This window comes from Nycticebus coucang, chromosome 11, assembly GCF_027406575.1.
Source record: "Nycticebus coucang isolate mNycCou1 chromosome 11, mNycCou1.pri, whole genome shotgun sequence".
Taxonomy (NCBI): domain Eukaryota; kingdom Metazoa; phylum Chordata; class Mammalia; order Primates; family Lorisidae; genus Nycticebus; species Nycticebus coucang.
In genome coordinates this window covers 115,175,076-115,198,630 of record NC_069790.1, presented here as the reverse complement: position 1 = coordinate 115,198,630, position 23,555 = coordinate 115,175,076, and the positions used below count along the sequence as shown (strand labels likewise).

Sequence of the window (23,555 nt, the reverse complement as noted above, 5' to 3'; positions counted from 1 at the left end):
CGTCATACGCAGTCCTCTCCTTTACTTAATCGCAGGGAGTAAGAAAGATGCCACCAAAGGAAGTCAACTTGGTGTATGACGATTCTGTCTTGCGTGTCCTGTGTTACGTAGAATAATTTTTATACCAGTAGTGTCAACAGCTGAATGTGAAATGATTCCAGGAGGTTAGTGTGGCTCTGTGTGTGTAAGCGCCTGATTTTTAATGTTTATCCTTTGAATGATATTGCTTTATGCTTCCTGTATTGAAATGACTTTTGTTCTTCTGTTTGAAGCTCTTTTAAGAGCCTGTGCTGATGGAGGTGCCAACCGCTTATATGATATCACCGGAGGAGAGAGAGAAAGGTATGCTTTCTTTTAGCCACTGTGTACAGCATAGGACCATTAATTTCTCCTCTACTTTTGCTTTATTCTCTTCTCTGTGAAGGGACACTGTTAATTTTCCTTCAGAGTCTTTTACAGAAAACCACCACAGGAAGGGAGAATGAGCTGCTTAACCGTATTTTAATTTCTTACTTTGAAAGGTATCTCTTAGTAGAATTAGGCCCATCTATTTTATTTTAAAAAACCTCATTCTGCTACTTCAAAGCATCATTAAGTAGCATTATCAAATATCTATATTTGTGAGGACTTTGAAAATTGGCTAAAATAATACTTCAAATGACAATTTGAGTTGTTATTCAAACACTTTGTATGGATAAAAACTGATCTTGTACAAGAGAAATATAAATTCTGTTGTAGAAGATGTGAGATTTTATATTAGTGTTGAGTAATACCTAGTATAATTTACTCTAACTTAATTATTTCTGAGTTATGCACATACATATATTTTAGGAGAAAAATAATTTATTTCTTTATGATTTACTAGCTGTGCTATTTTGTTTTTCTGATCTTTGCATGGTGAGCTAGTTTAGATAAGAAAATGTGTTTAATAGAAACATTTTAAATGTACTCATTGCAAACATATTTGTAGTCTAAACCTGTGGCAAACACAACAAGAATTTATAGTGCAGATGTAAGTATACTAGCTATGAAATGTGGTTCTATCTGTGTCATACATGTTATCATATACATTGGAATGTTTCTAATTTCAGAAATCACCTCTTTTCTGCATAAAAGTAAAAATATTATAACATACCCTTGGTGTGAATTAAATATATGTATTTTTTAATGACATAGTTTTCTTTATGGCATCAAAGTGTTTAACTTTAGATTTTCTAATATTGGAGCTGCTTTTTGAAAGCAGCTGATTTCTTAGAGGAGGAAGCCTGTTTTCTTGGAGATTGGACATGCTAATGCTAATATATGAGGACTAGCCTAGGAGACAATTTAAATTCTTAACACTTTTTGCTCCTTTATTTTGTAAGTTTACAGACTCTCCTGACAGTATTCTCTAAGACCTGACATGGACAGTGTGTGGAAAAACATTCAAGTATGATATGTCTTGTAAAGAGTGCTTGGGCCAATTAGTTCAGAAAAGAGCATAGCACCCATGAGGTCGAGATTAAGTCCTGGGTATCATTGGTTCCATGCCTATAGCCAGCTTGCTAGCAAATAAGCTGGTGCTGAGGACTGTTTCTGTAATGGTAGATGGAGCTCATGAACATAATTATCAGCAGAACTGTGAATGGACATTAACACAGTGCTTCCCAACTGTTCCTGGATCTTAAGAATCATTTTGAATGCTTATTAAAAAAATACACACATCTATGGTGATTACGTTTATTGGATTGGGCTGGACAGCAGTAAGAAAGGTAATAGAACACTTTTATTCACATATGAAAGCAAAACAGATTACTAGTTTTAGGGAGTGAGTACCACTGTTTTTGCCTGAATTTCAAAATAATCAAGTCTAATGTTTCTTGACACATATGAATAAGGTTACAGAAGTCTTCCTAGATCAATGGTTCTCAACCTTTCTAATGCTGTGACCCTTTAATACAGTTCTTCATGTTCTGGTGACCCCCAACCACAAAATTATTTTCATTATGATTGGGGATCACCACAACCATGGCATTACGAAGGTTGAGAACCACTGTCCTAGAAGATTTAACTTATCAGAAGATGATAATGTTGAAGATGTGCAGTTAAAGAATGCACTTTTTGCTGATTTTTCTAGTTGTAATAATGTGTTTGCAATGGTTTCTACTTTGATGCCCGGAGCCTTGGCTGGCCTGAGTGAGGGTAGATGCTCTAATTACAAGATGAGTGAAGCTGCCTTATGTGGGAATTAATTCCTTGAATGAATTTCATTAAATCCAAACCGTAACCAGTTAAACTAATTGGATTCAGGTGACGAAAAATTCCCATTAATTGTATTTCCAAAAGAAAATCTTCGCAATGAAAAAAGAAAAAATATTCATGAGTTTTAAAGAGCCAATATGTAGTTTGTGGGGCACTGCTTGCCTTGTTGGTATTTCTTTGTTTCGCATCTGTACCTACAATGTAATGCCTTACAATTTTGTAATAAACTGTGAATTTTCAGAAAACCATCTCCAGTTGAAAACAAAATGAAATATACACTTGAAATAGAAGGAAAACTATAATAGCAGAGGAGCAAGGTTTACAGAGGGTGGAGCTGAGGGGCAAATCAATGAGGGGCCAGCATGAGGCACCAGGCCCTTTGCTACCCTGGCTCTGGATGCCACCCCGTGTTTAGGGCTAGATGTGGCCCTTGTGGAGCCAGAGGCCTGGCAGATCCAGAAAAGGACCCAGGCATGCTCCAGGCCCTGCCCCAGCCTGCCAACTGCCCCTCCTCCTTCACGGATCTAAAGGGAAAGGTGAAGTGTGGCAGGTGAGGCTGGTGGTACCAGGAGGAAGGGAGCTGCAGGGGCCGTAGGGAGGCAGCACCCCAGAAGGGTAGTGGAACTGCGGGCCACTGGGAGGAGAACAAGAGAGGGTTAGGAGGAGACCTGAGGGGGCGTTCTGAAGATCAAGGGAAGACAGTCTTTACTGAGTGGAGCTCACTTGAGTCTGATACAGCTGAGGTGACTTGTGGAGTAAAAAGAAGACTCAAAAGAGGGTATTGGATTTGACCATAGTCAGCTTGTGGAAACATAGTGCCCACTTATCCTGAAGTGGAGGAGGTCAGTGAAAGGATAGGTGTGTTAAATGTTCTCTCGTTACCCACTTTCAGAATAATGAGTTGGTGCCCCAGATCCTTCAAAGGTAAATTATTTCTTTTAGAATTAAAATCATGGCTTATTCAGATCAGATAGATTTCACTCCATTGTAAATATACAGGTATTATTGTTTTATATATAATATTCAAATTGTCTCATCTTTGGCCCATGGGAACTTCTTTAAGTTAGATTCTATGTACTTTTTAAAAGTTATATTACATATACATATAATTCTTCGGTATAGTTAACATACAACAAAATGTGCAGATTGTGGGTGTTGAATTACACGAGGATCGTTTGACATTTATTCATAGCCTCTTATCCACCATCCAAAATGAGACGTGGATCATTTCCTTGGCCCCAGAAATTCTTTCATGATTGATTTGCAGGAAATTTCTCATCCCTAGGCAATTACTTTCTGATTTCTTTCACTGTAGACTTACTTTGTGTGTTAACCGAATTTCATAGGAAAGAAATCATACAATGTATATGTTCTGTGTCTTTTTTCTTTTGCTTAACACAGTGTTTTTCAGCTTCATTCATGATTTAGTACTTCTTAATCGCTCAGTAGTATTCTATTGTATGAATATACTACAATTCATTTGTTCATTCACCTGGTGGATATTTAGGTGTTTCCACTTTGGGGCTATTATGAATAATATTGTTTTATTTCTTGTACAAGTATTTCTGTGAACATTTGTTTTAGATTCTCTTTGGTAGGTACCTAAAAATGAACTCTCTGTTCATGTTGTAAATGTATGTTTAAATTTCTGAAAATTGACAAATCATTTTTGCAAAGTGTCTGGACCATTTTGTATTCCTGATGGAAGTGTTTCCATTGCTCCTTATTCTCACCAACATTTTTTTTATCTGCTTGATTTTAGCCATATAGTATTTGTGACTGGAGTCTTGTCATTTTAGTTTGCATTTTCCTGATGATCAAAAAGGTTGAGCATCTTTCCATGTATTTATTGACCCCTTGATTTATAAAGTGTCTGACATTTTAATTTATAAAAATTTATAGGGGCAGCGCCTGTGGCTCAGTGAGTAGGGCGCCGGCCCCATATGCCGAGGGTGGCGGGTTCAAGCCCAGCCCCAGCCAAACTGCAACCAAAAAATAGCCTGGCATTGTGGCGGGCGCCTATAGTCCCAGCTGCTTGGGAGGCTGAGGCAGGAGAATCGCCTAAGCCCAGGAGTAGGAGGTTGCTGTGAGCTGTGTGACGCCATGGCACTCTACCGAGGGCGATAAAGTGAGACTCTGTCTCTACAAAAAAAAAAAAAAAAAAAATTATAATGAAAGTCTTATTAATTTTATTAGGTAAAAAAGTCAGCCATCACCTGATATCCCATCCTGTACTAGACCCACACCACCTTTATTTTTAAACTTTTTATTTTTTTTTGTGGTGTGAACACTTGCCCTGAGTCCCACTCTCTTAACACATTTTTAAGTATATAGACATTTTTATTTTTATTTTTATTTTTTTTTGTAGAGACAGGGTCTCACTTTTATGGCCCTCAGTAGAGTGCCATGGCCTCACATAGCTCACAGCAACCTCCAACTCCTGGGCTTAAGCGATTCTCTTGCCTCAGCCTCCCGAGTAGCTGGGACTACAGGTGCCCGCCACAACGTCCGGCTATTTTTTGGTTGCAGTTTGGCCGGGGCCGGGTTTGAACCCGTCACCCTCGGTATATATTTTTATTTATTGCAGGTACAATGTTATAACGACATCAGATCTCTAAAGGTTATTCATCTTGCTTAACTGAAACTTTGTACCCATTGGAAGAATAACTCCCCATTTGCCACTTCCCTCAGTCTCTGGAAACCAGCCTTCTACAGTTTGACTGTGATTGTGACTATTTTAGATACCTATTATGAAATAATGGTATAGAATTGCCCTTCTGCGACTGGCTTATTTCATAGAGCATAGTCCTTAAGGCTATACCATCTTTCAGACTTGTTCGTTTTAACTCTGAAAGCAGCCTCACCCATTTATTAGGTTTTGTTTTGATCAAGAAGCCCTAAATATTTTTTTTTTTTATTAAAAAAATCTTTTATTTCCTCCTAAGTCACAAAAAGTTGTAATAAATCTGTCTGTTGGTTCTTCCCTTTGGAACTGTGGCAAATATGACTGATTTTTCTTTCTGTAGTAAGCTCGATGAGCTTTCTCATGGCTGATCTTGTACACATTGGCACCAGCGATAATCCATTCCAATTGGCTGGCCATTCTGACTAGTCAGTGCTTATAGATCCCGTAATGTGCCGATTCTCAGAAGGTTTTAGTGGCATTTGTCGACCTGTCTTGGGGCAATCCTCTTCCTGCCTCAGTGCTCAACTGTGTGCCATGTGCATCGCGAGGGCTCCTCTCTTCTTCCAGCCTGAAGTTACTCCATGTTAATAATTCTCTTAAATCACAATGTTATGTTCACAGTTTACCTTGATTTAAAGCTATAAAGACTTATATCCTTTACTGGGTTGTAAATTTCTGGTGATCTATTGCCCTTTAACTTTGCATAACACTTTGTAATTATTTACTCTCATTTTGTCTTGTGATTTAGCTGTGCGTAGATGTACCTTATCATCTTCACTAGGTGGTAAACTCCTGCAAGGCAGCAATCATAATTAATCATCCTTATATGCCTCAGATCTAGTACACTAATGAGCCTCTGAGAATTTATTGAATTAATGATTTTTCATCAATATATTAGCAGAGATGTCACCAAGACTAAGCTTTCATTCAGTCAGGAATTTCTAAGACATAATGTCAGCTACTGGAAATATCTTGATGCTAGGGAAACTTTGGATACTTATATATCTTATTGGCATACATAAGCCAGAAAAGTCTTTTATCTAAAAAGATTATGCATTTTTGTCTAAAATCACTTACGTACATGTCCTACTTACTTCCAGAATGTCCTGTGTTCCATTACATTATATGAGTCCTTTATCCTGAAGCTAAGATCCTTGCCTTTGAATTCATTGCAATTTTGAGAGACACATGTACCGTATCATTGCTGAATATAAGAGTTTTTAGTTCATTATTTTGTGGAACTTAGATATTCTCAGACTCTTCCTTAGTCTAAGACATAGATGTGAATTTTTGTATTGCAGTGTGTTTGATATTTGATATGAGAGAAGGGTTGTGTTTAGGTTTTTTTTTTCCCCTTAGAATAATTGATTAATATAGGTTCCTGAATTGGAAGTCCTACAGAAGGTTATCTTTATGTAAACATTGTTTTGGATTAGCACAAATGTTTAAGTATTTAATGTTTAGGACTTTACTTTCTCTTGAAAAGATGAACACGCAACCAAAATTCCATATATTCTTGCAAATGACCATTCAATTAAACACAGGTATGGGATGAGGAGGAGAACCTGCTTGAACAGAAAAGCAAAGTGTCTTCCTGATCTCTTATTCTTCTCACTCCATTAATTTTCTCACAGTTAATGATTTTAGACTTTCAGCTTTATATATTCTTGCAACTTTCTCATCAGCAGATCGATAGCACTTCTCAGAGTGATCAAGTGGGAATAGAGGATGACTGTTATAACTCTAATTCTACAACTAGCAACCCCAGCCAAACCAAGTTTAAAATATAATTTAAATAACTGAATAATGTGAGAGACTAGTTCTTAAAATTAGCTTCTAGAGCCTTTATCAATATAAATAATCCAGCCATATAGTAATTATCTGATAACCCTTGAGGGAATCGATGGCATATCTAAGTCTTGCTATGCAGGAGAACTTTAAAGCCATATCATTTTCTCATTCTCTTTCCTTGTTGGTACTAGCAGCTTCCAGGTTGGGAATTGTTTAGTGAGAAACGTAGACAAGGGCTCAGAATCAGGTTCTGCCACTTTATTACCAAGAACCATTTGGCAAGTAATTTAACTTCCAAGGTCTGTGGTTTTCTTCATTTATGATGTGTAAGGAAGAGATCACTGTCTTTTGGAGTATTCAGAGAGATTTTGATGAAGAAAAATATGACTTTGGCTGATAATAAAAGAATTGGATAAGTCAAGAGGATGAATCGTGACTCTTCAAAGCTATAGTGTGACGAATTGTAGAAGAGTTGCATGTGCATCTGATGTAGTTTTAGGCAGTCGCTATAAATATTCTTGTCATAGTTCCTATGCTACAATATTGTGCTATTTAGAAAGGTTGTAAGCATTTTTTTGTATAGTGGTTGGAGTATAGGAATGCAGTGTTTGGCTTCTGATTCCTTTTTATCTTTAATCCACTTTGTTCTGGTATAATTTCATACATTTTGAGCAATTATTTTTGAAGTGGTATATGAGTTCATGGACTCATCCTAGAAAAAGTGCTACGTATCTCATTGCTGAATATCACAGCAGTCGCCTTCGAAGTACTGCCCCTGAAAGTTACACACCAATGCCAGCACCTCGTCCCCCCTTCAAAGCACTTTTCTAGGGTGAAATCATCAGCTGACAGCTCTGATGGGCATTCCAGAAAAAGAGTTCCAAAATTGCTTTGAAGGATGGACTAGGTGCTGGCATCAATCAGGGCATAGCTTCTCAAGGGGAGTATTTCACAGATGACTGCAGTACTATTCAGCCACAAGGTTTATAGGACTTTTTCTAGAATGAGTCCTCAAACTTAATTGTGTGACCTCATATAGTTGTGTGCTCACCAGAGTCAAGGTTAAAACATATGCACCACCCCCTCAAAGTCCTTCCTCCTCCTTTTCCGTCGGTTGTCTCCTCCTACACTTGGTCCCTGCAGCCTTCTAGAATGTCACAGGAATGGAATCGTGCATCTTTTGTGTATGTTTTTTCACTTATGAAATGCTTTTGAGAGTCATTTATGCCACTATGCGTATCAGCAGTTTGTCCCTGCTTACTGTCCGGCAGGCAGTGTTCTAGTATGTGGGTCCACACAATTTTGTTTATTCATACAAACCATCTGCTGGACCGAAACTTGCCCTGCAGTTGGAATCCATTATCAGTATTTTACATGCTTCTTTGGTTCTTTTAGTTAGAATGAAGCAGAACTCTCAAAGATGTCAATTTCATCCTGAAGATTTTGTGAACTGTAGTAGAGTCTTACCTGTAAGGTCTGTCTTTGCTGTATCTTAGTGAGAATTCTGTAAAAGCTGGTTCAGTACTCTTAAGGTTCTTTTATGGGATAAAACAATAAATATAAAATGGTTGTGTTGAATAAGTTAGTGTCAAATATCTGAGAATAAATTATGATCTTGATAACAACAACCTTCATTCTCTTAGTGACTTTAGTTTTCTCAGTGATTGAGATTTTTTACTATTTTCCAAGCCTTTCATGACATGGTCAAAAAATGTGATTTCAGTATGCTTTAACATATGCAGAAAAGAAGCATGCGTGAACTTTGCTTAAGGAAAACCGGAGATTATTGGTTCAACTTGATTCTTGTAAGCCCAGCCTTAGTAATGATTAGTCATTTGCTTCCGCAAGTTTCTGTTAAAAACTATTTATGCAATCAAATTACTAAGCTCTGTAAGCATGTCAACATTATTGGGTCTTTGAAGCAAAATGATGAAAGGTAAAAATAATTAGCCCATTTAAAAGAGAATTTACAACAGAAGTCTTGGTATTAAAGAACCTTACACAACAAACTGTGAAGGCATATTTATCTTGAATTATTGATTAGATTAGTTGAGTAATGTATTTTAGTCTGTTGGTTATCAAATGCTATAAATCAGAGATCTCAAAGTTGTTCATGCATACCTATGAATCATTCTGGAGGATTGGAGGAGGGGGATGTGTGTGCGAGGTACTGTGTTTGCCAGATCATGCATGAACTCAAAATAAATTTTCAGAGTGAGATCATTTTAAGCAGCAGGAAGTCAGTTTACAACTAAATTTAGTCAGAGGCATTGTTCTTTATGGCTATTCTATTTCATAAAGTATGTTCCTGACAAAACCCTTTTCCCTTCCTGCATTGTAGATGGATTCTTCAGAAATAAATTACATTCCAGTGATTTTTCATAGAATTTGGGATCATTTGTCAAAAGTTTTGAGTAACATGTGGCTCTTTTAATTTTACTTTTTGAAAAACAAAACTGTTGAATTATTTTAGTTCTTTTTAATAGAATTTGAATTCACGATTTTCTTGTCACCTTTCTTGCTTATTTTTCAATAGATTTTTAGATCTCTGAGTTAAAGAAGTCATATAATACCATATATCCAAACTTCTTTCTTAACTAATGGTGGATTGGTCCCTAACATTCTGGTGTTTCACTTATGTGAGTGCACATATATTATAGGTGTCCTTACAAACACACAGGTGCTTCCTGGGTGGACTTTCTTCTTACTAAAATTTGGATTTGTATTACTGGATGAAGAGCAAGCAAAATAATTCCAATACTAGGCAAGATAGCATATATTATTTGTGGACACATCACTATAGGACATGAAATTATAGTTGATGATAAGATCGTAACTGAGCCAACCATGCTTCCTTTTGTTAGGGGACAGGAAAGTGACATCCAGGATTCAATTTAAGCAAGGGCTAGTGAATAAATTTCATGGGAAAATATCCAAAGAACAATTACATGAAGATGAGCCCAAACCATCACTTGAAGTCAAGGGTCAGAGATTTGAGAGTTGTTGGAGCTGCCTTTCTTAAAGACTTCAGTTGTGCTTCTATTGCCAGAAAGATCAGGAATATGCCGAAGACTCTCAGAGAGGGTCTTTAAAATACAACAGAACACATTTTACCACCCTAAGGGAAAAAAATCTCACACACACACACACAGGAAGTTCTTAGCTCTGGATATTATATGCCTTATGAAGTAGAAGACACTAGAGAAATTAAGTGATGAATGGAGGGCATTGGTCTGTGAATGCCCAGGCTTACAATAAGTAAAATAAAAAATCATGAATATTAAAAATGTTGACTTTTTCTTTGAATCCTATGATGGCAGTTAGCACTTCTTTTGAATGAGATTAGCAATTATTGTTAAACTACAGGAACGGTTTTTTTTGTCCCTCCCCATGGTGTTTAGACCTGTGAACCTTTTGTTTTTGACCTTGGATATCAGGCTCTGTCTATTTCTACTGGATGTCAGGTAGGGACACTTGACTCTTGGGTCTGTTATGGGGTGGAGGAGCCATGGAGGGAGAGGATGCTTTAGCGTTAACACTCTTTAGAAATGACTATTGAAAATCTTTGGGCCACCTAAGTCATAATCTCCTACTCAGCCTGTGATTTTCAAACCAGGGGAGTACCCCTTGAAATATCAAGGAATAGGTTTTAGCATCAGATGGAGATAATTAAAAAAAAAACAAACCACTAGGTGATTCATTTTGGAAAAACTTGTTTTATTTCTTCAGAGTGTTCTGCATCCTTATCTTTCGATACTCAGCTCCTATGTTGTGTTTTCCCAGATGTCTTCCCTGGTAGTTGACGGTAGACCCGAGTTAGGAATAAATCCTCTAAGTAGTTCTTCACCAACGTGCTGCGTCATGACGGACTTACCTGTGGTTACTTCTACTTACTTGGACAAAATTCCCTGTTCTTTTTTTATTTATCTTAGGACTAGACTTGATAACTGATAGATGGTGAATGCATATTTTTAACTAGTCAATATTACTTCTTTTAGATCTCCTTGAAAATAATGATTTCCCCACACATCCAGTTAAGCTACTAGATGACAAATCCTAAATAAAGCATGTTTGGTGGCGAGGTGTCTTACTTAACCAGGTGTGCTCCATTATCTGAGTCTCTTTTACTTCATATGCCCACGAAGTGTCTTTCAAGTATGTCCCCTTGTCTACCACTGCCGTCATCACAGCATTTATCACAGTTCATTGGAGTCAGTGTTTGCCTGTTCCTACCTGCCTGTAGCCTCAGGGAAGGCATGCATGTCTCTGCTCTCTCCACGGTCTCGTCGCCAGCAACTAGTTCCCTGTGTGTTTAATAGCTATTAAAGAATGTTTAGAAATGCTCATTAAAATTTAATTTATCCTACTATGAAAGATTGCAGTATGAAATTGTATGTTGGGCTTAGTAAAGTAATTAAGATTTTTTTACTCAGAAGGAGTTTTGGGGACTCATATCAAGAGCTCTTCTGTTAATGTTATTAGGACTTATTTTGTATCAGTGTGGGTTCTTGGTTGTAACGAATAGTAAGATCTATGGCCAATTTAAACAAATAAAAAAGTATTAAAAGTCTTATAATTAGAAAAAGTGGGGAGGCTGGAGAGTAGACTAGGGAAATGTGCAGGAATCAAGGGAAGCTGGAAGCCAGATCCACGGCCATGTATGCGTTGTCACACTTGGCTCCCTGCGAGCCGGTCACTAGGTACCACTCACAAGTTCCCGAGGGTCTCTCCTTTCTTATATGTCCAGCAGAGTTGAGGTAGTTCTGAGGGAATATATGCCCAGGTCCTCGTTTGTTTCTGGGGTAGGATGTGTCTCCCCTTAAGACTCAACACTGCTAGTGTCTGCCTGCAAGGGTGGGTATAAGTGAATATAAATACAGACAAAGGCCTCCTTCCCCCACAGATACCACCTACAAAATCTTTCCTCTGCTCCCAGTGCTGTCTTCATACTTAGGACAGTCTGATAGTCTTTATTAATCTCCTTTCTTCTTTTGCAACTTAATACCTCGTGATATAAAATGCCCCTAGTTAGGAATTTTTTCTTTTATTCCTCATATCTTAATGACAGTGAAGTGGTCACCTGTTGTGCATATAAGTGATAAAAATACCTTTTGTGGATTTTGAGAAATTTAATAACATCCCTCTTACATTTTTAAAAAGTCTATTAGAGGGTGGCGCCTGTGGCTCAAGGAGTAGGGCGCCGGTCCCATATGCCGGAAGTGGTGGGTTCAAACCCAGCCCCGGCCAAAAGAAAAAAAAAAAAATGTCTATTAGAAGTACCATTCTGGCCTAGTTCTGTGAAAGTGTATTATTAAACAGAAGGTACTTGTTCTCTGTTACGGTTTTTTCCTAAGTAAACTCTTAAATTCCATTATTATGATCTTAATTTTCTCAGAAGAGTGTTATGAAATTTTTTTACTTTTAGGTATCTTTTGCATTTTGTACTTCTCAGTGAAATACTACTGAAACAATCTTACCTTGTACAACACAGAGCTTCCTTTGCTTGGAATAGATCTTTGTGACCATTGAGTGAGAGAATAAAAATAATTTTCCAAATTGTAATATGTAAAAAGGTCTCATTATTCAAAAGTAAAGCCTTAACTTAAACATATGATAATAATAAATTTTTACAAAATTTCCCAAGATGACATTTTCTTAGATTTAGTTCTTTTTTAAAAAAAAATAAGGCAAATTCAAAGACAGAAAAAGGTATTTTCTGGCTTGCAGTGCAGTAGTTCAAAAGGCAACTAGAGCTTAGCAGCTTAGGATGCAGTTTTCTTTGTACAACACTCATCATTTTTTCACTTCATGCAAAATTCACTTATTTATCACTAGCGGCCTCTAGTGTGTATTCAGTTTCTTTCAACTTGGCTGCACATTAGTTGGTTATTAGTAACTGGAGAGCAGTTCCATGTGTTAGAAATGAGAAAAACAACTTCTGTCATCTTAGCATTTTATCAAGTCAGTGGAAAGGACATGTTCGCGTAATAGTGTGGCCATCGGATTCCTGTTCGCAGTAACAGGGCTTTCCTAGGACTTGCCTCCACGTGGCAGCTGCCCTCCAAAGCTCGCTTCTGCCGTGGTGGGAGAGAGTGTTAGCAGTCTCATGTCACTCTGCTGTCTCTACGGCTTCTAATGGGAGGGAATCCAAGTAGGATTCACTTACCAAAGATAACCAAAATGAGGTTTTAGCTCAACTGTACGGCAGAAATCTGAACTACACTTACTTAGTTTAGTTGAACTTATTTGTTCTTCTTAAAATAAAACTCTATACAAGTAATTTTGAAATGCAATCCTAATCACAAAGGTAAACTTAAACCAAATCTACCTTTTACTGTTTATCTTTTTTAATGTTTAATATTCCTTTATTTTAAAAGGCACGTTCTCCCCTATCTTCTCTAACCTCTCCCCCACTTATAGAGGTAATACAAATTTATTATAATGATTTGGGAAACACAGAAAGACATAGAAAAAACATTATAAATAAATAAATAACCTGAAATTCCATTCCTGTAGATAACCACTCTTAATAATTTTATACATGTGCAAATGTTTTCAGTTTTATATTGCTGTACCCCTCTTGATTGCTGATCGCATGTGTGTGCATCTGTAGTAAAAGAGGGAATTTCATGTACACATTGCTTACATTATGCCTGTTTTTTTAAACATTATATTATTATAATTATATTGTGAACACAATGAACATATTGTGTCATTATATGTAAATTTTGTCAAATTTTTATATATCAACCATTTCTTATATATCATCACAAGTGTATGTGGCTTGCAGATTTATTGTAAGTAAACTTGGTTTATAAATCAAATAAAGCATTGTTAAATTTTATACATAAAACTTTATGTTGTTTTCTGGCACTTCACATAGTTTCATAGGAATTAAGATCTGGCTCAGAAGTTGTGAATTTCGACAAGCAAATTTGTCCTGTTTGACAACTTGTTTCTGGAATATTTGTGTTCATCTTTATTTTCATCAACAATACAATATTCTTGCCAGCTTTTTAGCTTAATTGTTTATTGGTATACTGTGTAGAAAATTACACTCCACGGTTATTTTAGCGTGTTTCGCATTGTGCAGCCATTCTATATCACAGGCGTTATTATAGGCACTTGTGATGTGGCAGAGAACAAAGCTCCTGACTTCACTGACCTTCTCTAGCGATAATAATGTGATAAATAACTAAAATATAAGGTATATTACTAATGAAAGGAAGAAAATAAAGCAGGAGGGGAAGCATGTTCTACAGCAGGTTGGTTGCAATTAAAGGACAAGCCTCCCTGAGAAAGTGATTTCTCAGTTAAGACCTGGAGGGGGTGAAGAAGTAGCCGTTTGTGTTCCCAGAGGAAGAACGTTCCAGGCAGAGGGGCTGTTTGTGCAGAGGCCGTGTGACATGTGGGTAGTTTCAGCCAGCCTCTGCTGTGTAACAAACCAGCCCGAATCCTAGGGGCTTTAAACAGTGATTTGTGTATTTCCTCACAAGTTGAGGGGCTAGGTAGGCAGATCTGCTGGGCTCACTCATGTGTTAGTCATGTGGGTAAGACAAGGAAAACGGCTCCTATTCATAACACTTCTGTCTCTGCTGTGTTGGTTTTCTGCATCGAGTAATTCTCCAGGTCTCTGTGGCAAATAAATGGGTGTCCTACAATTGAGTTTAATCTGATTAGCAGATTAGCACAGAACCCACAGGTTAAGAATTCGGTCCCACAAGAAGATCCCCTACTTTAGATGCCTGTTGCAAGTAGGGGGTCCCTTGGTTACTCATGCTTGTAGAATTAGATGTTCCCAGAATACTCTCCTCATGTTTGAAAACTTGCTATAATGGCTCACAGAACTCAAGGGAACATTTTACGTACACTTATAGTTTACCATGAAAAGGATATTATAAAGGGTAGAAATGAACACCAGATGGAGAAGTATGTTGGGCTGGGTTTAGAAGGGACTCAGTGCAGGAGCTTTTGTCCCCCATGGATGTCAAACACAGGTCTCTCCTGCCAGATGGATGTTTCATCAACCTGAAAACACTCTAAATCCTATTGCTGTTTTTTGTTTGTTTGTTTGTTTTATGGAGGCCCTATTATATAGGCATGGTTAATTAGAGGGTTGATCATTGGTGATCAATCTCTAGCCCCACTTGCCTAAGGTGTGTGTTGCCAGGGTTGGGGCTGAATAAGTCCAACACTCTAATCATGCCGTGCTATTTCTGGTGATTGGTCTCCAGCTTGAAGCTGTCCTCAGGGTCCCTAGCCCCAGTCATCTCACCAGCGTGCAGAAAAACACTCATCACTCTGGAGATTCCAAAAGTCTTGGCTGCTGTTGTGTCAGGAACCAGGGACAAAGACCAAATATACGTTATTGTGTTATAGTATCACAGTCTAGTGGGCAGTTCTGATGATGATGTCAGCATGTAGATGGGAGGTTGGATCGGGATAAGCTGGGCACTGGACTCTTTCCTGTCCTCCTCCATCCATGAGGCTTTCCCAGGATCATCCTCATGTCAATAGGATAGGTTTTGAGAGCAAAGGGAAGGCTGCAGCTCCATTTGAGGCCTCCATTGTTAACTTCCATGTCATCATGTCCACTGCCTTTTGTTGGTGAAAGCAAATCAGGAGGCTAATACATATTCATGTGATGGACTCATACTATTACCTTGTGATGGAAGAATTTGGAAAGTCACATTATAAAGAGCTATGGAATAGGAGGAGAAATATTTGTAGATAATTTTGCAAGCAATCTATGACAAGTAGAGAGAACGAGGGGAAATTATTAGAGAGGATGGGGTTAGAAAGGGAACTGAGGATATATCTGTAGGGTGTTTGTAGGTAATAATAATGATTTACTCTGAAGGAGATGGGAAGCTATTGAACAGTTTTGAGCAGAGGAGTGACACTGTCTTACCAGGGTTGTAGCATGGGAGATGATAAGATAGAGCCAGACTGAGGAGATATATTGGAAGAAGAGCTGATAGCACTTGCTGAAAAATCAGTTATAAGGTACAGGATTTCAGATGGAATGACTAGAAAAATATTTTTTTTTCCCCTTGGATGAGATTGGGGAGACTGAGGAACAGTTTTGGGGGGAGGGAGAGCAGAGATTCAGTGCATTGACCTTGACTTAACATTGAGTAGTTTGTTGCATACAGATTCTTCATATGTCACAGGCATATAAGGCCATGAGACGTGGGAAGATAACAGTGTAAGTGCAGGCGAGACAAAAGAAGTATAGATACCGAACTACGGGATACTCCAACGTTAAAAATCTGAGAGAACTGAATACTTAGCAAGGGTACAGAGCAGGAGTACCAGTGAGTTAGGGGGAAAACCAGGATTGATGTCCTTCAATCAGGTAGAGAAAAAAATCAAGGAATAGGGAGTGGTCAGTTGTGTTGCATGCTTCTGTTGAGAAAGTGACATGGGAGAATTGACCATTAGATTTGGCAATATGGAAGTCCTTGGAGATGAAAATATTATATCCAGTAGAACCTCTGTAAGTGCACCGTCCAAGGAACTGTAAGAAACTGGTCAACATATGGAAGTGGTCAACATAAGGACCTAGGCCTGCTGTACTGATACATACAGGTGGTGCATGCCAGTCTATGAAAATAAGGTCAACTCAGGGAAACGGTTGATGTAGGGAGGCGGTCAGCTATCGAGGTTCTACTGCATATATGTGTGTATATACGCACCCACATACAGGGTGGAGTTCGTGTGCAATTTAAAATAGACATGAACTTTATGGCCACCCTGTGTGATGATTATAGATGATGTATATTTTAAAGTATTTAAGTTTTCTCTGTTTTGTGTCATGTCTGTTTATCTTTCCTGTTTGATTTTATTTCCATTTAAAAAGCTATTGGTGTGTCAACTCTGTTTGAACAAAGATACTCACATTTTGTCTTTCATTAAATATTTTTCTAAATATTCCTTTTACTTTTATTAATAATATTCATCATCTGATGATTTCAAGGTGACCTACACCAGTGCTAGTATCATATGATTGCATTCTTACAGATTCCTATAACACAGAGATCTTGATAACTCTCTAGGCTCTAGTCTCTGCCTTTAGATGGCTCAGGCATCCATATAAAATGGATAGATGGCAAGATTAAAAACAAAAACTAGTAAGGCTAAGAAATAAAGCATTTACTTTAGTAAGAAAGTGTATATATACATATATTCTCTTTTTGTCCTTTTCTTAAGTAAGTTTTTAGTTCCTGCTAGGGGGAAGCCATGGGGAAAAGGCAGAAACAGGATTTAAAACATTATACTGGAAGCCATGTGTTATTCTTGGCTTTAGAAAACTTGGGAGGAGCAGACAACCTATTAGTGACCCTAATGGCATTTATAACTACCTGTATTTATTGAATTTTGTGTATTATGTCTCAACTGAATCACAGAAGCATAAAGCAAATAAATTACATGAAGTAATTCACTATCAGTGAGCTAGCTTTTTGTATTTGTTAAGGTAAAGAATTGGCATTAACCTGTAAATATGCTTTGGGGCTCTTTCATTTTTGTAAATAAGAAAAAATGAAACTTCCACTCTGTGCTGTCCTGGGCTTAGCACAATCCTTAGCATTGATAGCATTTTCCAGCGCTACGTTGCCCTACCATCTCCACCATCTCCCCATAGCTTACTTTCTATTCAAATAATCTCTCTCATTCTTTTCCTCACCCCTGTCTAGCTTTTTTGGATAAACAATTAAGGACAGAAGGGGAAAAGTGACCTAAAATTAAGAGCCAGAAGAAACATTTACTTGTACAGCTCTTATTGTGTATAATATGCAAAGCCCTGTTCTGGAGCCAGGAGCACCTGCAGTTACTGTCTCTTCCCTTACATAGTGAAACACAGCCAGCCACACGTAAATGGAAATGATTGAAAGATAAATCGGCTTTGTGTTCATCTGTGTGTGCTGCTGACAACAAAATATATTATAACTTCCTACCTTTTAAACAACAGAAATGTATTTCTCACAGTTCTGGAGGTTGGGAAGTCCAAGAGCAAGGCACTGCTGGATTCTGTGCCTGGGGAGGGATTGTTTCTGTTCACAGGTGATGCCGTCTCACTCTGTCCTCACATGGTGGAGAGCAAGCGGGCTCCTCAAGAACGCCTTTTTAAGGACCCCAATCCTGTTTATGAGCTCCATTTTTGTGTTCTAGTCACCTCCCAAAGGCCACACCCCTTAAAACTGTCACATTGGTGATTAGGTGTCAATATAAGCGTTTGGAAGGGACACAGACATTCGGCTGGTAGCAACCTGTGATCCCAGATATGGAGGTGTTGCTTTGCTGGTGTGCCGTGCTGCCCCTCCTTTTCATACCATGTCTTTACAAGGTCTTTTGCTGCCTGAGTGTCTTCTTTCCATTTTCTGGATGTGGGTATTATTTTTCTCTCTCACCCTCTTGCTGTGGCCTTATTTTAACTCTGCACAGGATATCCATTGTTATGAAGCCTCTCCTCCTTTTTTTCTCCCTTGCTGGCTCCCCAGCCTGGCTCTCCTACTATGCCACCGGCATTCTGGGCTTCACTAACAGAGTCAGTTCTGTGACGGCAGGTTTTGCCTATACCTACTCTTTTGGGACTATGATAACTGTTGTATTGGTAGTCTTGACATGTATGTTTCATAAACTTTTGAGAAATTGAATTAAGTATCCCATATATGGAGGAGTCACTAGTGTGTAGTTTTAGCTCTGACCCTGTTCAGCTCTCTTTCTGCCATTACTACTTCAAGGACACAGGAATATTCGGTAATCTCAAGCTCTGTCTAAAATATGGGTCTTATTATATTTTGTTTTAACCAGCGGTGTTATGACTACATCAAATTAATAAGACTTTATTTTTTAAATATTGGCGAGAATGTTGAGAAGGATGATTAGAAAGGCCAGTGCAATCAGTTTATAGAATGACTTAGAGACTAGGCTGACTTACAGGAGTAGGTGGTGGTGACTTGCTAGAAGAGTTTTACATTAAATCATTCCAGTGGTCATGAATTTAGATGGGCAGCAGATAAGCAGTAAGTAAATGACAATCCCCTCTCTTTATCTCTTACCTTGATGTTTGAGCCAACCTTGCTCCCCTCCAAAAAAATGGACAATGAGTTTTTTAAGAAAAACACCTTGTAAGAATGATTGAAATAAAATAAAATGAAGGCACACTCAACAATTTCTTTCTTACAGAAAAAGAAAATTTATTCTCTGGTGTCTTGAAAGTCATTAAAAAGATACTCTGCCACCTACAAGTGTACTATTAAACTACTAGCATTGGAGAGGTAATAAAATCCTCTCTAATATAGCGTACATATCTTATCAAATGTTACCTTGAATGTTAAATATTTGTATCAAATATGTGATTTTAAAATTGCTATTAAATTTGTTTTAAAGAATCTCTTTTTGTAACATTTTGGGTATTGATTCAAATTTGAAATTATAATGTAAATTCAATGAAAAAGTGACATTTTAAAATGTATCTTTTTCAAAATTTATGGTGTAACTGAACTATAAAGTATTTTGAAATTAAATTAGTTATGTATTCATTAAATATACTATGAGTAAACATTAAATAAAAGATATTACATATATAATCTAGTGGACAGTTTACACTAGAGCAAATAAGTAGGGTAAAATATAAGTTGGAAAGTTGAAATTCTTCACTTGTTTTCATGACCTGTGATTGATTTTAAAGTAGTATCAATATTACTGTGTACAGTTATTTCTTACCTAACATTGTCTATAGGTTCTACATGTGAAAACTATGACTTTACGCAGCAAGACATAAAAGAAAACCATTTTTACCGTGGGCTGATTTCAGCAAGAGTTAGGTTCTGATGCCATCTTTCTGGTTTATAAAATCATCACCAAACTTTTAAAAAAAGACAAAAACCCTTCAAACATTAAACATTGAAATAAATGTAATCTATTCTCCTCTATTCACATCCTCTGCCCATTTGAAAAACATCAGTAAAAATCACTTCTAGGCTTTGTGGTGAAGATCAATAAAAATAAGTGAGATAATTACCCACTTACTCCATTTCTGAGTGGAGGGTGGCCAGAACCTGTCCAACAGCTCAGGGAGCCGGGCAGAAGCCAGCCTAGACAGGACACTAACCCATGGCTGCCACGCTCAGCATGTACCCACCCCCACCCCCACTCAGACTGGGACCTCAAGTTCATCAAATGTGCACGTCTGTGAGATGGGGGAAGAAACAGAGAACTTGGAGAAAACCCATGCAGACATAGGGAGAACGTGCAGACTCCACCCACACTGTGGCCCCTGCCTGAAATTGATTATTATTTTTTTGTTGTTAACATTATAAGAAAATCATGTTGAATGACAGGATGTTATTAGAGGCCCTGCTGTATTTAAATGGAGATTTTAAAGCCTCAACTAGTTCTGTTAGTAGTCATATTCCATTCCAGGGAGCACTAATTACAGTTGATTATTTTAAAGAAGGGAGAAAATAAAGAAAATTATGTGTTATAGAACATACTTGGTGTGATTTCAATCCTATTAAATCTATTGAATCTTGTTTTATAGCCTAGAACATGGGTTGGCAAACCACAGCTTGCAGGCCAGCTGCCTCTAAATAAAGTTACACTGGAACACAGCCGTGCCCATTGTTTTCTTATTTTCTCCAGCTGCTTTCGAGCTATCATTGACAGAGATCTCATATCCTACGGCGCCTAAAATATTGACTCTCTCTTCAAGGAAAAAAAAAAAAAAGAAGACATTGCTCATCTTGGCCTAGACTACGTTCTATTTTGAAGAATGGTCTGTGTATAGTTTAAGAAAACGTGTGTATACCTGCTGTTGGTGGCTGGTGTGTTTTGTCAATTAGCTGAAGCTGTCTGATAGTGTTTTTAAAAGCTCTGTGCCAAATAATTTACCCATTTAAAATGTGAAGGCTAGTGGGGTTTGTGTATCTTCACAGACAGGTGCAGCATCACCACTTCCAGTGGGGTTGAGGATGTGGGACAACAGGAGCTCTCACTCATTGCTATCACTTTTAGAACATTTTTATCACCCAGGAAACCCTAGACCGTTTGGCTGTCATCTGCCTTGTTCCTACCAATCCACAACTACTTATCCTCCTAAACGACTAATCTGCATGTTTCTCTGTAGGTTTCTCTACTTTGGAGTTAAAATGAGTGGGCTCATATATTATATGGCCCTTTGCAATAGGCTTCTTTCACTTAGCGTACTGTTTTTAACGTTTATCCAAGTTGTAGCATGTACTGGTATTTCAGGCCTTTTTATAGCCAAGTAATATTCTACTTTATGGCTATGTCACATTTTGCTTATTCCTTTGTCCATTCATGGGCCTTTGAGTTGTTTCTACTATTTGGCTCTTATGAGTAAAGCGACTGTAAACATTTGTGTACAAGATTATATCTGGTGTATACTTAAGAATGGAACTGCTGGTCAAATGGTAACTCTGTGTTTAACGACACACAGGTACCAGGATGGTTGGCTAAGTTTTCTGTGTTTAGTAGAGACGGGGTCTTGCTTCTGCTCAGGCTGGTTTTGAACTCTTGAGCTCAAGTGATGCTCCCGCCTCAGCCTCCTAGAATGCTATTACAGGCATGAGACACTGCACCTGGCCGTATGGACACTTTTATAAAATATACAGGTTGATCAGATTGATAGTGGTCAATAAAATCAGGAGGAAATTGTGAATTTATGTAGAGAACGTTTTCTAAAAGCAAAACCTTACTGTTCTGTTTCTCAAATGTGTACATGTGGGATGACATATACTTAAATCCATTAAAAAACAAAGGTTAGATTGTGTGGGTTTGAATTTTGGGTGTACTTTGTATTAGCCTTATAATCTAGGGCAAGCCACTTAACTACTCCAGCAATAACTTTTATTTTAACTGAATAGCTTAAATTGTTCTTACTGTGTGCCAGGCATTTTCTAACTGTTTTACAGGTATTAACTCTTAATTCTCACAACTACTCTAAATTATCCTCATTTTACAAAAGGGTAAATGAGGCTCAGAAAGTATAAATGATTTGTATCAGTTATAAAAACGCTGGGAAGCAGGGGCTGGGACATCCAAAACAGTAAGTGATTAACAAATATTTCGGTCCTCATTCTTTTCTGTTCCTGCTTTCTCTTCCTTCCTCTCTTGGCTTTTCTTTTTGTACCATTTTTCCACCTTTTCCTGCCACCTCCTTCCCTCCTCTTCCCCTTTCTCCTTTTCCTTCATCTTTGCTTTTCTCACCTTTTCATTCTCTTTTCTTTCTTCCTTCTCCTCTTCCTTTCTGTCTTCATTTTATTTGTATCATTATCAGCATCTGTGTTCGTGGCACTTTGTGGAATACCAAGGTCAATCAGATACAGATCTTGCTTCAAAAAACTTACCTTTCAGTAGAAGTTACAAGCCATATACCGAAATTGCCTCAAGCAAAATGGAAAGTAAGAGATTTAGTGCTACTGAAGTTTTAAAGGACTGATAGTATCTTTCTCAGAGGCAAAAATGGCTTAGAGGAGAGACATTCTCCTTCTCTGGTAGCAGGAAAGTCTTATCCAAGATAGCAGGTGTCTCCACTGCATTGTTTTTGGTCATATTTTCTTTTTCTTTTTTTTTAGTTAAATCATAGCTGTGTACATTAATGCAATCATGGGGTACAATGTGCTGGTTTTATATACAATTTGAAATATTTTCATCTAACTTGTTAACATAGCCTTCACGGTATTTTCTTTTTTTTTTTTTTTTTTGTAGAGACAGAGTCTCACTTTATGGCCCTCGGTAGAGTGCTGTGGCCTCACACAGCTCACAGCAACCTCCAACTCCTGGGCTTAAGCGATTCTCTTGCCTCAGCCTCCCGAGTAGCTGGGACTACAGGCACCCGCCACAATGCCCGGCTAGCTTCACAGTATTTTTCTTAGTTATTGTGTTAAGACATGTATATTCTACATTTAGTAAGTTTCACATGTACCCTAGTAAGATGCGCCGTAGGTGTGGTCCCACCAATTACCTTCCCTCTACCCTTCCTCCCTCTTCCCCTCTCCTTCCCTCCCTATCCCCTTTCCCCATATTCTTGGGCTATAATTAGGTTATAATTGGTTTCATAGTAGGGCTAAGTACATTGGATACTTTTTCTTCCATTCTTGATATACTTTGCTAAGAGTCATGTATTTTCTAAATTTATTATCCTCCTCTTCCATTAGTACATGTTAGATATCAATGCTCATTACTTTATCAGCCCTATTTGGGGTCTTATTTTGTAAAATGAGTATAACAAAGGAGTCTGGCTAGGCCATTTGTGGAGAGTTGGGACACCTTTTAGTACCAAGTCAGTGGCCTAGATTGAGGACACTGAGAAGAGGCATATTGGTCTATGCAAGTCAGCGGGAGGCAGAAATGTGATCAGTAGCTGCACAAGTTCATATGCCTATAGTCAGTTGTATGTGTAATCAGTCCCCAAAGAGTTCTGAAAATAATCTGCTTGTGTGAACTGTCATTGATATCATAACATTGCTCTTCTACATCTGTGAAGTGTCATTCCCAATAAGTACCTCTTCAGAATGCCCAGGCACCATGGCAATGGGTGCCTCAGGAAAAGTGAGATGGGCTTTTAATTGCGGTGTCCAAAAGTACATTTCAGAAAGTTTCAAAAGCTAGAGTATCGTATGAGGAAAAGTTGTAATTATTTTAGTCATCTCAGCATGAATACCAGGTGTATTTTTGGCATAGGTCTTCTTAGAAATAGGCATCCTGGTTTAATTGGAAAGCATATATGTTACATTGGAGAAAATTACATTAAAAGTTAACTGATATAAGTTATCTTTTATCTATGTAAACTTGTTTTCTTGTTAATGTT

The 23,555-nt window shown here is 37.8% G+C and overlaps 1 protein-coding gene across 6 annotated transcripts in view; it reads left to right on the top strand.

The window, feature by feature from the left end:
- The window catches only part of TPK1 (thiamin pyrophosphokinase 1), a 363,462-nt gene that overhangs the window by 136,334 nt on the left and 203,573 nt on the right, over positions 1–23,555 (top strand). For 4 of the 6 annotated variants that reach the window (XM_053609655.1, XM_053609651.1, XM_053609652.1 and 1 more), the window contains one exon: positions 273–342. The exons of the other annotated variants lie outside the window; for them this stretch is intronic. In XM_053609655.1, coding sequence (XP_053465630.1) covers positions 273–342 — 70 coding nt within the window. The remainder of the gene's footprint in view (positions 1–272; positions 343–23,555) is intronic. 6 annotated transcript variants of the gene reach the window in all.